Source organism: Onychomys torridus, chromosome 4, assembly GCF_903995425.1.
Source record: "Onychomys torridus chromosome 4, mOncTor1.1, whole genome shotgun sequence".
Classification (NCBI taxonomy): Eukaryota; Metazoa; Chordata; class Mammalia; order Rodentia; family Cricetidae; genus Onychomys; species Onychomys torridus.
In genome coordinates, this window is record NC_050446.1 from 142,916,442 (window position 1) to 142,931,473 (window position 15,032).

The 15,032-nt window shown below is 51.8% G+C and overlaps 1 protein-coding gene across 1 annotated transcript in view; it reads right to left on the minus strand.

The window, feature by feature from the left end:
* Positions 1 to 13,725, minus strand: part of Angpt4 (angiopoietin 4) — a 36,444-nt gene extending 22,719 nt beyond the window's left edge. The window contains exon 1 of the mRNA XM_036186030.1: positions 13,268 to 13,725. Within this exon, the coding sequence (XP_036041923.1) occupies positions 13,268 to 13,591 (324 nt within the window). The 5' untranslated portion in view covers positions 13,592 to 13,725. The remainder of the gene's footprint in view (positions 1 to 13,267) is intronic.
* Between the last annotated feature and the right edge of the window lie 1,307 nt (positions 13,726 to 15,032).

Genomic DNA, 15,032 nt, shown 5'->3' on the forward strand with positions numbered 1-15,032 from the left:
TCTAAAACTGCATATGGTGAAGCTGTAATTGAAGGTTTCTCTGTCCCACCTGGTCATGCAGCTGCTTCTAAAATAATCACTCAGAGGCTTATATTAGTTACAAACTGTTTGGCCTATTGCTCAGGATTATTACTAGCTAGCTTTTACATTTAAATCAATCCATTCTTATTAATCTATATATCACCACATGGCCCATGGCTTACTGGTACTTTCACATCTTGCTTTTCAGGCAGTTTGAATTATCTGCCCTGACTCCTTATTCATCTCCTTCAGTTTGAATATCCTGCCTAACCCTATTCTGCCTCACCATTGGCCAAACAGCTTTATTTATCAACCAATGAAAGCAACACATATTCACAGCGTACAGAAAGACATCCCACAGCAGGGTACACCTATAATTCCAGCACTTGGAGGTAGACAAGAGGATGAATAATTTAAGGGTATCCTCAGCTACCTAGTGAATTCAAGGCCAGCCTGGGCTACTTGAGGCCCTGTCTTTTGAGACCCTGTCTCAAAAACAAATGAGTAGAGAAATAAGGAAACAACCAAACAACTAGCTTTTCCAGCACCCAGCACAGGCCTCCGAGTCCCTCTCTCCATGTCCTGGGAGCTCTCAGCCTGCTCCCATTTTGTCCATCTCAGTGAATGGCCCCACCCAATCCTGAAGCCCCAACCCAGACCTTAATCTTGACTTCTTTTCTGTTCACCCCACACATCCTGCTATTAAGTTGGTCTGCTGAGATCCCAGTAAGAACTTCTAGTCTGTTTGCCTCCTCCCTCTGTCCCCCAGGGACACTACTAAGTGGCTGGCTGGGGCCCACCAGTGGCTAGGGTGCACAGAACACTGCCAGCTCTGCCCTAGACTCTTCTGCTCAGCATGAGCCTTTTGGAACCTGAGTCAGATGCAGACTCCAGGGCCCCAAGCTTCTACTCAGACAGTCAGCAGCAAGTTCATTTCTGAGTAGAGAACTTTCTAGACACCTCTCCACACTCAGAGCCCAAACCACTTCTTTTACCCATGGTATGTTCCAAGTTATAATCCACATATAGGAAACCCCAGGTTCTACAAGGCCTCCCTCGTGTCTACAGAGCCAGACTGAGGACTCAGGGTAACTTAGGGCCCTCCTGAGTGATTAGGGCTCCTTAAAAGCAGACTCACTGATTTTCCCCAGTGGGCCTGTGACTGTAAGTAGCTGGGCGGGGCATAAGCCATCCACAGCTGGATCCTGTTATCCAATCCACTAGCCCACCCACTGGCCTGGGCCCTTGGCAGATAATCCCAGCCAGATGGCCTGGTTCAGCCAGGCTGGGTTTCTGGATACCAACACCAATCTAGATAGGTAGCTGGGGCTGGCCCCAGGCCGAGGCACCAGCCAGTGGGTGTGGAAAGGAATCCTCTTGAGAACCCGATCCAGGCAGTGTTCTGCTGTCTTCCAGACATTACTCCCCCTTAGGATCAGACCATCGGCACCTTTTCTAGCACCTTGGAGCAGCAAATTCTCACACCTGAGCCAGCAGCCTCCTCTCTCCCCAGCTTGCACTACTCCTTCACCTTCAAGTTCCAACTCTGCTGCATTCCGGTCTGTGGGCCCTGGAAGCGTTTGCATGCTCCTGGACCTCACTTTCCAAATATGTTCTATGGAGGCAGTAAGTACAATTCTCTTTTGTGAAGAGGGTGTGTGGAGAGGTCAGAGGAGAGGAGAAGAGAGCAAGCGTCTCAATAGGCAGAGGCTAAGGAAGAAAGGAAAGGTCCTCCATGCAAGCCTGGGTGTGTGGCTTCGGCAGCTAAGCAGGTCCAAATGAGGCTGTTTTATCACTGTGTTATCTATATAAATGGTCTTAACTGGCAAATAGCTGAACAGCTGAGCCCCAGTCACCCCGTGGGCTCCACTCCACCAAGAGAAGGAACAAATGAGTCCTTAGTGTGCCCAGCCATAGTGACCAGTTTCCAAAACGAAAAACACAGACTCAGTGTCTGCAAATGTGGGATTCCACCAAAGGGACATTTTAGCAAGTCATAATCTACATTCACCAGGCCTTGAGTGGGAGTGTGTGACTGCAAAGGGACATGAGAACTTTTAGGGATGCTGGCAATACCCTAGACCATGAGATGGCAGTACACGGATTTTCCTGTATGTGGAGTATGCCTCAATAAAAAAGAAACCTGCCAACACAAAGTTCTAGAAAATGTCCTATATAAATATGTATTATAATTTGAACTGTTTTTCTTACATCAAGGTAGGACCTTGAGTTTCAGACACACATCCACTTGGTAGTTTTTGTTGAACTCTGTGTTATGAACCGGACCTGCCCTTGGTATAGGGAGTTGGGATGAGCAAAATTGACAAATATTCTGATTCCAAGGCTCCTACTAGACAAACGAGTTAGCCTGCAGTAGTGATATGCATCATGGACAAAACCAGGATGAACGTTCAAGGCAAGCTGGCCAGGGTCATCTGGGCTGAGAGGATGGGTTCCCAGCAGTTGGAAGGAAGCCAGGAGGGAGGGATTTCAGGTGGAGGAGAAGCAAGGATGAAGGCCCCAAGGTAGATGGGAGTGTGGAGGGGTTGACAATCAAGATTGGCAACAGCAATAGACTCCATGTGTCTTCCAGGGGGAAGGTGCATGAGGCTCAGGGTTCAGAAAAGCAACTGTTCACTGTTAGTAGAGAGTGGGTCATGCCTTGGAGCAATGGTGGCCATCCTCAGCCTGTGGCTGGGTGGCCTCAGACAAGTGTCTCCACCTACCTGAGACACTTCATTGAAACAGTGTGAGAGCACTGTTGAGATTATAAACAGCTCGGTGTGGTTATGTAACTGGCAGGTGACAACCCCACCCCCACCCCGTATGGTACTGTGTGTTACAGGTTACCTCATGGCAATGCTGGCTGACAACATGGCTGAGCCTTATCACTGCTGTTTTGTAGAGGTGTTGCAGATGCATGTGAGTGAACGCAACCATGATCAAACACCATCAACAGTGTGGACTCGCTCCCGTCACGGTGGAGGTCCACTCCTGTCATGGCCCGGTCCTACTCTTGTGGAAGGAAGATGCTGTTAACCACAGTGACCAGCCTCTGGGGAGGAGTAACAATGGGGAACAGCATCTTCTATTTGTACGACACATCTCAACTATGTTTGTATTTTAAAAGCACAATGAAAGGCCAGCTGGCTCAGTGGGAGAAGGAGCTTGCAGCCAAGCCCGAGACCTGACAGTGATCCCAGGAGCCCACATGGTAGAAGAGAACCACCTCCTCCTGCAAGTTACCCTCTGACCTCCGTGCACATACCCTAAAATAAAGAAGTGCTAAAAGTATAATGAGGATGAATACAGGTATAATTAATGTATTTAGCAACTAGCATATATGCCAGATAGTCTTCTGGTTCTTTGAGACAGAGTCTCACTATGCAGCCCAGGCTGGCCTCAAACATGTGATCCTCCTGCCTCTGCCTCCTGAGTACTGGGATCATAGGGGTGCCCCACCATGCCTGACACCACCAGGTATTCATTTTTTCCTCAAAGATTTATTTTATTTCTGTGTGTGTGTGTGTGTGTGTGTGTGTGTGTGTGTGTGTGTGTGTGTGTAAATGAGTGCAGGGGCCCACAAAGGCCAGAGGCATTGGATCCCTGTGAGCTGGAGTTCTAGGCAGTTGTGAACTGCCTGATTTGGGTGCTGGGAATCGAATTCAGGTCCTTTTGGAGAGCACCATGCACTTTGGTCCTCTGAGGCATCTCTCCAGTCCCTCCACTAGCTAATCTTCACCAATGTCCCTGGACCCCCAAAGGAGCTCTTTGTGGAATTCAGGGAATCTGCAGACCTGGTTTTAAAAAATGACACCACCACAACCCCCCCACCCCCTGCCAATAATCTCTTGCCAACGTGAACTTTTCTTATATGGGTGGAGATAGACCAGGAACAACCAGGGGGGTGGGCACTGTGCTCTGTTGTCAGCAGAAATGACAGATATACTCACTTGTCACACATCTGTGGGCATTACAATGTAGGTGTGCCCCAGCTCCCAGAGAGGAAGGGACACAAGTCCCTCAGTAGATCATCATGTGCCTGTGGACATTGTGTACAGAATGGAGTAGCTCTGCGCTAGGTCCAGCTAGTCCAAGGATGAATAGAGAAGCAGGACTGGACTGTACCAGATAGTTCTGTTTGTAAGAACTCATAAGGCGATTTGTTTCCTTTGTCCTGAAACATTTCATGGTGTGTGTGTGTGTGTGTGTGTGTGTGTGTGTGTGTGTGCATGCGTGCATGCGTGGCTCTTGTGCACACATGCCTGAGTGTGGAGGTCATGGGTTAACTCAGTTGTTTCTCCTCAGGTACTTTTCTTTTCCTCTTTCTCTGCCTCCCTCCCTCTTCCCTCCCTCCCTCCTCCCTCCCTCCATCCCTTCTGCTCCCCATGTGCAGCATTTGAATGTGGGTCCTCAAGTCTTACAACAAAGCACCTTAAACCCATTTGCCAGCGATCTTCCCAGCCCTGCACATTCATTTTTTTTCTTTTTTAAAATTTTTATTTATTTTTATTTTTTAGTGCTGGGGGTGGAGGGGAACCCCGGGGCCTTGTGATAGGAGGTGAGCACTTTGCCTCTGGTGTACTCCCTCAGCCACTATCTGCCGAACTCTTGAAGAGCCACATGCAACCAGAAGCTATAGCAGGAGTTGTACTCTAGAGCTAACGGCCAAGTGTGGTCCAGACTTCTGAGAATTGGGGGGCAGAGCTTCAGCGGCTCCGTGTGCATGTGTGCGTGTGCGTGCGTGTGCGCGTGCATGCGTGTGCGTGTGTGTGTGTTTCAGTTTCAATTCATATGTCTCTAATTTTAACTCTTCAATATGCTTTTTTAAAGTCAGGGTCTCATGTAGCTCAGGCTGGCCTTGAACACCCAATTCCTCATGTCTCTACCTCCCAAGTGCTAGGATTACAGATGTGCTCCACATTAGGCTATAGTTTTAACCTTTTTTTGAAGGCAGATATAAACACATGGTTCAAACTCCCAGGGCACCAAGAACAATAGTGTGAACAGCCAGCCTTCCATCCTTGTCCAGCTGCCATTCCTCCTGCCGTGGCCACTGGGAGAGAGCGAGGTCCCAGCGGCCATGCACACAGCTGAGCCTGTTTATACCCCCTGCTCTCAACTTAGTACTTCTTTCCCAAGGGGAATGGCTGAGTTACAGGAATGCTCTACCAGGCCATGCGCTGCAAGACCCCGTGGGCCAGAGCTGCTGGGTGGTACAGAGGGAAGGGATGGGACATTTCACTCTGGGATCTGGTCAAAGCTTTAGCTTCCCGCCTCCCCCGAGAGCCGACAGTTCCAGCAGTGAATGTTGACTGTGAAGGTTGCCAACATACAGACAGTATTGTCTCGCTATCAAGATGTTTTCAAATAAGAAAGTCAAAATAGCGATGAGTCATGTTTAAGGTCTAAGCACATAAGACCTTTCTCCTTTCCCCGCTGTAAACCTGCAATTTGTTAGGAATCTCACAAGAAATGCCATTTACAGTCAAAGGAATGTCTTAAGCCCCTTCCAGCTCCTGTGACCCATGGTTTTGCTAGATTGTTTCCCATCCAAAGAACCCCAAGAACTACCCTGTAACCCCACTCATTTAAAAAGAAGGGAAAGAAAAGAGTTTCTTAGTGACCTTTAGAGATGTCACCCTAGAGCCATCAAAATCGAAAGTGTGGTTTCTGCTGTGGCACTTGCTCAAGACCTTCAGTATCCACATTTGAGCACGTCATCTCCTTTCCTATAGTGTCTCTCTTTCTGCTGACCTCATGCTCAAAGTCTCTTTTAAAAGTGAAAATCCAACTGTGCTTCAGACTGGCTCATCCTGAATCCTTTCCTGCAACGAAGTCAAGAACCTGAGTAGAGAGGGGGCTGTGAAAAGAACTTAGACAGGGGTCTCTGGCCTCGGCTCACCCTGCTTGTCACCTGTAGTGACGTCACCTGTGCTTCCAGCACACTGCTTCCTGCCCGCTCAGCTCCAGTGCGAGACTTTTAGCTACCCTGGTCCCCTGCATCCCAGAGGCAAAGTGTGACCGTCCCGACTTGGCAAACAAGTAAACTGAAGATGGGAGCCGAACACTGTCCAAAGACAGTGAAGGAGGCTTTTACTAGGCTGGCAGAACTGTTTCTGCAGGCCTGGCCTGAGTCATTAGCAGCCGAGGCAGATGATACTCTGGAGAAGAGAGCGTGCGCGCGCGCGTGCGTGCATATGTGTGTGTGTGGGGGTGGTGTGTGGAACAGGGTCATGGAGGGGGTTGACGTGACTGTATGTGGCAAAGGATGTACAGCTCATGGACAGGGTTTGGACCTAACTGCTTGCCTTTCCTGCTTGGAGGAGACAGGAAGAGGGTATGTATCCCATGCCCTCTTCAGATTCAGAATAGTTTCTTTTGCTGGAAGGAGGAGGCAGAGGCAGGAGCATGATGGCCTTGGTGAGGCTTTGTCTTTTTAGCTGGATGCTATCTCTCCCTGTCTTTTTATGCACTTGGACCATTTCAGCAAACATTGAAAGTGCCCAAAGGAATGCAAGGAAAGCAAGCTGGAGCCGAGGAGGAGGACCAGGGAGGCTTTACGAGTCTCCTATCAAGCTGAGCAAATGGACAAGAATGCTGGCAAGGAGCAGCCTATGCCAGGCCGATGGACACTGCTGGCCCCTCTCCCCATCCTCTCCCTCTGAGATCAAGTGATACCTCCGTAGAGCTTTCTGAGGGAGGTGCCCACAGCTGCTCGGAAATGATCCTCCTTCACCCCTGCATGGTGGTCCTGCTGTGTGCTATAGCCCAATGGAGGCTGGGCTAGGGTCAGGAGTAGGGGTCTACAAGGCTCTGCTGGCCTAACTTCCTGAGTGAGGTGGCTGTGCTTTCAGCTTTAAGGGTCACCAGGTATCTCTTTATCCCGAGACCCCACCAAATGTTTTCAGGTTTCACTTTACTTTGTCTTTACTGGAGGAATTTATTATAATCCCCACTTCACAGATGAGCAAATTGAGGCTCAGGGAGTTAAAAAAAAAAGGTTCTGTGTAAGTGGAGAGACCTGAGCTGACCTGGGTACCTGACTCCAATGTCAATTCCCTGCCTTCTCTAGGCGCCAAGGTGATGTTTCCTGGGAGACACGCCCTGCCTGTGGATCAATCTCTTTGATTTCCACACTTCAGCACCCCCTCCTGTGATAGAAAACAGAACCAGAGAGGCCAAGCTACCGCAAAGACAGGAGGAGGCAAGCACACATCTGGGGTCACAAGTCATCCTGTGGCCGAGCCAAGGATGGAGTGTTAAAGTCAGGACCCCCGGGCAGAGATCTGTACTCCCTGGATTTCAAGCCTCCATCCACATCTATGAGAAATTGGCCTTGGCATAAAGCATGGCTCTCATCTGCTCTTACATTTCCTACCATATGATCTTGGACAGGCCATCCCATTGACTGGTGCCTCAGTTTCTTCATCACTGACAATCTCATCACCCAGGGCCCCTGTAAGAATGAAATGCTAAAATCTATACGAAGTACCCAGCACAACTGTGTGGTACATAGAATGCCCGGTAAGTGTCAACCTTAATTTCTTCTGTCCTTATCCTGTGGTTATGCTGGGGGGCAGGGGTAGGATGAGTTCCACTTCCTAGAGAAGCCAAATATAGGTGATTTCCCCCAGGGTCCCACAGCCAGCCAGTGCACCCTTAGGACGTGCTCCTCACCACAACTTCAGCGGCTCTGGGCCCGGGGTAGCCCTTAAGGTCAACACAGATATATTCCAGGGCCACTCCGAGGCTGAAATAACTGAACGTGGCTGAGGTTGAGGTGACCGAATGTCTCAGAGGAAGTACAGCTCATGAACACGTCTGGGGCTCGCATTTCCTGCTTTCAGGAGGTGAGGAGGATGTACATCCTAGCCTGAGCACTCTAGGCACTGGAAGAGAGGCAGCTAGACACACGTGGCCCTGGCCCACAGGCTGACTGGCCAAGCCACACGAACGAATAAACCTGTTCCTCTGGGGCAGGATGGGCCTTAGGCAGCCACTGTTCTTGCCTCCAGTTGAATATCAGCCAATTGCTCATCCCCAGGCCAGGACTTGTGGAGCAGCAGTTTTTAAGCCCTTCTTGGAAGAATCATCCTGTTCCTCTGAGAGGCAGGGGCCATTTGCTCCACCCCATCCCCCGCACTGACTGCCCAGAAAGCCAGTGGAGAGGTTAGGAAATCAACCCCAAGCTATTTCATTCGGCAACCAAGATTTATTTCTTGTGGCAACTGAGATTTATTTTTTGTTTGCATAACCGAAGGCGGAAAATGCCAAGAATTTACAGGCAGCCTGGGGAGGCCAAAGCTGCTGGGAGCCCCTGTCAGTCTGGGAGGGTCTCGAGTGGGGCCAGGACCCCACACTAGGTTCCTGCTGAGTGCCCTCCTGACCCTTGGCCTGTAGGCCAGGCCACTGGGCTGAGGGGCCCAGATAATCTATTTGCTGCCAGGAGCCTGTACGTCAGTGGAGCCTGACTCCTCCTTCTGTGGCTGTGGACAGAAGGGGCAGAGGGACCTCAGCTGAGCAGTTTGACTGAGGGTGGGCACCGGTCTTGGGGGCCCGGGTCCAAGATCTCCAGATTGGACACCCAGAGAGATAGGGGCAGAAGAGGTGGCTTAGGGACTTTGGGGGAGCATCTGAAGGAGACAGGAAGAGACAGAGAGGAGGAGAGAGAAGCACAAGATGACAGGGAGAGAGAGACACAGAGACAGAGAGAGACAGAGAAAGTGAGAGACAGAGAGACACAGAGAGAGACAAAGACAGAGACAGAGAGAGACACACAGACACAGACAGACATAGAAACAAAGAGAAAAAGAAAAACAGACACAAGGAGAGACACACAGAGACAGACAGACAGACAGAAAGGTAAAAACAGGAAGAGGAGACAGAGCCTGGGGCAGTGGGTGGGCCCTGGAACTCTAAAGCAGCGCTTACACAAAATAGGTAAGGAAGCACAGAACCCGAGTTCAGTGGGTGGTGTCTGCTCTTCCCCTGTGGCCCTAGAGACTCGGGACAATATGCTGCTCTCAGGCAGTGGACACAGGCTAGGGCCCAGCACTGGGGTCTGGACTGAGTGTTCCTCACTCATAGACAGAGAGATGTGGGGACAGGGAGAGGTCAAGGATGACACTCTATGGCTGAAAGACCTGATGTCAGTAAATACTGTCTGTGACGAGTAACTAGAGAGGTAGATCTGTGGAGCGGCGGCTGTGGCTAGGCCGGTCTCAGATGAGGAATAGCCACTTTTGTTGTCCTGCTTTATAGCTGCGGTCCCAAGTAAAGGTCCCTGGGCACCCTGGTGGGTCTGTGGCTAACCACACTACTCAGGAGGAATCATTTCCATTCACTGTCCATGCCTGCCCCTCATCCCTCCTGGATACACAGTTCACTCAGGTGGAAGCATGGAGCAGAGCACTGATTACAGCCCACGATAGGCATTGTGGGTCATGAGCCACTGAGCAGAAGCTTTCTGGGAGGAGAGAGGAGGAGGGCTGACGGGTGGGGTGAGTAGGATAAAGAAAGGCAAAGGAGGGGTGCAGGGAGGGAGAGCAAGAGAAGGAAGGTGAGGCTGGGGCTAACATGAGTGTGGGTGGTAGGACCCCAGCAGCCACACAATGGGGATGTAGTGACTTACAGGCTCCCTCTAGTATTGCCTTCCAGCACCCAGCTTCCAGTCAGGAGAAGACATGTGCAGCTGAAGGGACAGCCATTGCCCACTTCTGCCTCAGTTTCCCCATAGGTAAACTGAAGGAACAGGCAGGGAGCTACAGACATGTAGGTAGGTGCTGGAGCTCACAACAAGGAGGGGCTCCCCTGCAGCTTCAGGAGAAGGACCTTGAGGTGGAGAGCTTGGGCAGGCTTAGCTGTGCTGCTGTGGTGAAGACGTGATCGGGGAATGTTTTCAAACTCTTAAAAAAAAAAAAAGGCCAAAGAGGACACTTTGAGTTTTGGTGGCTCCGAGGCAAGCCAGGAAGAGATAGACGCCTAAAGAGAGTCCCAGCTGAGGCACAGCATCCCTGCTTGGGGTGAGAAGAATGTTCAAGGCGTATGAATGTATGTGGGGCAGTGTGTGTGTGTGTGAGTGTGTGTGTGTGTGTGTGTGTGTGTGTGTGTGTGTGTGTGTGACTACTCAAAGAAGCCAGAGACTACACATCTCAATTGGGGGCAATGAAAGACTTAACCCTTCAGGACTCACACTCACGTCTGTTTGCAGAGGACTCCAGATCAAACAACCTGGACTCACTGAGAAGCCAGTGAGCCGAGAATGTCCTGGGCATTGTCTGGCTAAATTTTACTAGAGGAGGGCAATGCTGTTACTTAGTGAGGCCTGGGGAGGCAAGGCCTCTTTTCTCAGTCATGAAGGGAAGGTACATTTGGAGCTTCAGGGTCAGAATGCTACCCAAGGAGGTGACATTCAAGCCAAGTGACTTCCAGGTATGTGCAGATCCATGGTCTGATGTGTACTGGGCTTTATAGACACTGGGTGACCAGGCATGAATGCTGAGGGATGTGAAAGGAAGTGCTCAACCCACAAGGCCCCTTACCCAGAAGATGGCAAGACTGCCCACAAGACTGTGCAGAGAGGCTACAAACCCATCAACCCACCAACGCTGCTCCTAGTGAGCTGCGCCATGCTGGTGTGGTTCATGCCACTGGGACACAGCAAAGAGAGGCGCCTGAGAGTCTGACAGTGTTCCCAGTGCCGCCTGACCTACCATCAGAGGAGGAAACAGGCTTATTCATCCACAACCACGTGACTACTCAGTGCCTTCTGGCCCACCACCTCAAGCCGGAGGACTCTCCCAACATTCCTCAGCCCTACAGGACTCCCTGGGTTAGGTGGATGACACCCAAGAAGGATCCTGCACCATAGAAAGACTTGGGCCAAGTGACTGGTCTCAAAGATCATCAAATCAGATTCTTCTACTGACTCAGCTGTTTCCCAGACACCAGGACTGGGGGATTCACGGGACAAGAGGGTGGGACTTGGGGTAGGGAGCTGGCAGGAAGTAAAGACAGTGCCCAAAGGAGAGATAGCAAGTCCTGGGCCAGTGAAGCCAACAGCTGGTACAGGTGGGGCTATGAGGGATAGACCGGGTGCATGAAGAGTGCTTCTGGGCAGACCCAAGAGGATGTTGCTGGCTGCCAGCATTGTGCTGAAGTCTAGGAAGATGAGCTGAGTTGTGGTCATAGGCTGTGGGACCTGGGAGGCAGAGGATGGGCTGTAGCTATTGCTGCTCCCATTGCCTCTGTCTTCCTGACATGGGGAATGCTTGGGGATGATTAAATGCCGAGGAGTAGACTGACAGAGAGGGGAAAGTCCTTAGTGTCATGGGTAGGGGAGGTGAGGAGGTTTGAGGGGCCCTAACCCTCTGAGCCTGAGGAAGATCTGGGGACCAAGAGGCATAGTACAATCCCCATATTTTCTACTATTTATTATAGCCTGGGATACATCTAGTGAGAGGTGGATGGAGAGGGGAAGGGCAAGGTTAGAGGGGAAGGCTTGACTCATAGGACTCGGGGACAGCTGCCCACAGAACCAGGCTCCATGTAGCCTGGAGCAGTCAGTGTAGGAAGCTGAGAAAGCCTTTCATGGGGATGTGAACACAGGATGGGGGTGGCCTAGAAGTGCCGAGGGGCAGGAGGGAAGGAGCAGCAGCTGGGATGCAGTAGGGACAGGAGGCTACGTGTGTGCTGGGAGTGGCAGTGTAAAGGCATGTGGGGACAGGGTTTCAATGCATGTAGTGAGTCTGTTCACTACAGGGAGATCATCAAGGGGTATGTTATCCTAATATGGGCTCGTGTGTGTAAAGACCAACTGTGTATGTTCTATGGGAGAGCAAAGCTTTCCTACCAACTGAGTGTATGACTTAAGAAATTCAGGGTCTGGCAAGATGGCTCAGCAGATAAAGGAACTCGCTGACATGCCTGATGACCCAAGTTTGAACTCTGGGACCCAAATGGTGGAAGGTGGAAACTCCACAAGCTATCCCTTGACCTCCACACATGTGGCATGTGCATGCCAACACACATGTACACACAGATAAATAAGTTAATACATGTAGTAAGAATTAAAAAAAACTCCAACAGTTTGGAAACCACAGGGGTGAGAGGGGCATTCTGGAGCCATTATCGTCCTTGGCTCGTTGTCTGCCAGGCAGGACTGCGGTCTACCTTGTTTTAAACCTCCATGGACTGGTTCAGTCCCTTTCCCACATGGCTCTAGGTCTCCCTCTCTTTTCTTGGTAGGTGACAGCTCCGTAGGGACTCTAGCTGGCTACATCCTGGACCCACAGGACAGAATCCTGCCCACACGTTCCTAGCCCAGCTTGCCTTCTTCAGCCCTGTACCCAGTGCATAAATATGGCATAAGCTATGTCGAGAGGATGGCCAGCGACCCTTCTTGTCCTGGCATTGGGCCCAAACTGAAGTGGTGTACTTAGCTTTTAGTCTTGGCCATCTGACTTCCAGTTTATCAGGAAGCCTCAGAATAAATCAGAATCAGATAGCCACCCTGCAGGCCTCCAGACCCTCATGTATGGAGCTTGCAGTATCCATGGAGACCTCACACTTGGACATTCTACCCTATATGCTTTCTACTTAAACCAAATCCGCCCTTCTCAGCCTGTTCACAACGCTGTGGTAGCCAAGTCACTGAGAAGCCAAAGTCCCCAGGGCCTCTGTGGCCGGCTCATCCCTCCATGAATGCCTTGTGCCCGCCCCCAAGTTATGTGCTCTTGGCCCCTCACCTCTGCTAGGATGCCCTCCAGGTGCCCGCTGCTCTCTTAACTTCCTCAGAGATTCTGCAAGGACCTCACCTGGGAAGCCAGCCCATGCTGGCTCTGCCTCCATAATGTGTCACTACCCCACACAGCAGACAACTGTTTTTGCACCCTTTCCCCAGCCCATTAGATAAGAATGTATTGTTCTGTTCCTGTGGGGATGGATGCCCGACACTTAGAATGGTCTTGACTCATGGTCAGCGTTCAGCAAATTCCTCTTAGATGAATGAATGAACATCTGTGAGAAGCCTGGCTTCCTGGCCAAATGATGCTCAGCCTTGCCTATAAGGCCGTATAGCCATCCTCATCCCAGGCCCTCTCTGGACCCTGTATCCCAGAGTCTTTCCACAACATAGAGCCCCAGCCCCTATGTCCTGTGAGGAACATCTCTGGGCTGATGCCCTACCTGGTGACAGGGCAGTCCCCTAGCCACCCACTAGCCCATCACACAACCCCAGCTGTACCTTCAGCAGCCACTGGGTGTTATTCTCTAGTATCTTCTCCAGCTGGCTCACACGCTGGGCCCGCTGGGCTCGCAAGTCTGCCAGGGGCAGCCTGGAGGCAGGCAAGTCCCTCTGGAGGCTGTTGGAGCCCCCAAAAGCCTCAGGCACCACAGGTCCCTGCTGGCAGATATCAGGCTCCGGCAGCACAAAGGTGTAGCTGCACTGGCCGTGCTGGACCCGGTGAATCTGGCGGCGCCCACTGGGTGCTGGCCCTCTCTGCTGGGCTGCAGCCATGGTGGCCAGCAGGAGGAGGCCACTTAGCAGCATGGCTGGTTGGCAGAGCATCTGAGAACAAGTGGCGGTGAGGTGATCTCGTCAGAGGTACCAGGGTGGGTACCCACCCACAGCCAGCCCAGATGTGCTGAGCAGCTGGGTCCTGTGAAGACAGACCGTAGCTGCAGAGTCTACCGTTGTAAGTCCTGAGGGCTAGCTCCTCTGGGCTATTTATACTCGGGGCAGCCACAGCTGCTGGCTTCCCTGTGAGGCCTCGCCTCCTGCTCCCACCGCCTCCACCCCCCAGGCACCTCTGTCCTCTCTGTCCCTTCCTGCCTCTTCCTTCTGCCTCCGAGGCTCTGTGGGGCCTGTCCTCCCTGGCCAGGCTCGAGGCCACCCTTACACACACACACACACACACACACACACACACACGCACACACACACGCACGCACATATGCACACACTGGACCACAGCTCATGCAAGGCTCCCTCCCAAATGGGAAGCCTCTGAACCTTCTTCCTCTCCTCTCCCCAGCTTTCTCTTCTCTCCACCCCCACCCCTGTCCCCCAAAGCCTGGTTCTCAAGTTTCGGCCCCTCCACCTTCCCCCTCTGGTTCCAAGTCAGGCTTGGAACACAGGCGGTGACCCCCAGAGCATCCTGGGGAGGGAGGGAGCAAGGCAAGGCTGGAGAAGCCTCCTGGAGACAGAAAAGCCTTCCATGGCTGGAGGAGAGTCCTGTGGGTGCCCAGCACAGTTGGCTCCAGCCTCTCTTCTCCCTTGGGGCCAGGGGCGGGGGCATTCTGCCCTGTGGTGGCTCTGGCTTCGTGGTGGCGCCGGGAATCAGAAGTCTCCTGGGTTGGCTGTCCCAGGACTTCCTGTTCTGGGTGGTAAGTCTTGGGCTGGGGAGCATCCTGGCCAGTACCCCTGGAATCAGAGGTGGCTGGCCCTAAATCTCACACCACTCCGGCTGCAAAACAGAGCAGAGCCCAGCTCTTGTTTGAGGAATGCTGGAAGTCTTGGCTCAGGGACTTGAGGAATTTTCAGTTTACTGTTCAAAATCTAGCTCTACCGGTTACCAGCTGGGTGGCTGTCACCAAGTCGTTTCAACTCTGTGCCGTGGCTTCTTCTTGAGCAAGAAAAACGCCAGTACCGACTTCACAGAGCATGACCGTGATTGAGTCAGGCCACGCCGTTCAGGGTCGCATGAGGGAGGCATGGCATCACCATTTGCTTGTGTTTCTCCCTCCTCTGGATACAGCAAGGAAAGCCTGAGAGTGCAGGCCTTTGTCCCCGGGGCCATGGTCACCGGGGGCTGGAAGATGTGCTGAGTGGGCTGCCTTTGGGTTCTGCCTTTCAGGGTGCAGGCAGCCCATCTTCATGGTAGTGTTCCTTCTCTTTTGTATATTGAACTCCTGATAAATGAATGAATGAAGAGTGAATGAATGAATGAAGAGTGAATGAATGAACAAATAAGAGCTTACTGGGCCTGAGCACTGGAACAGGTGTGAGG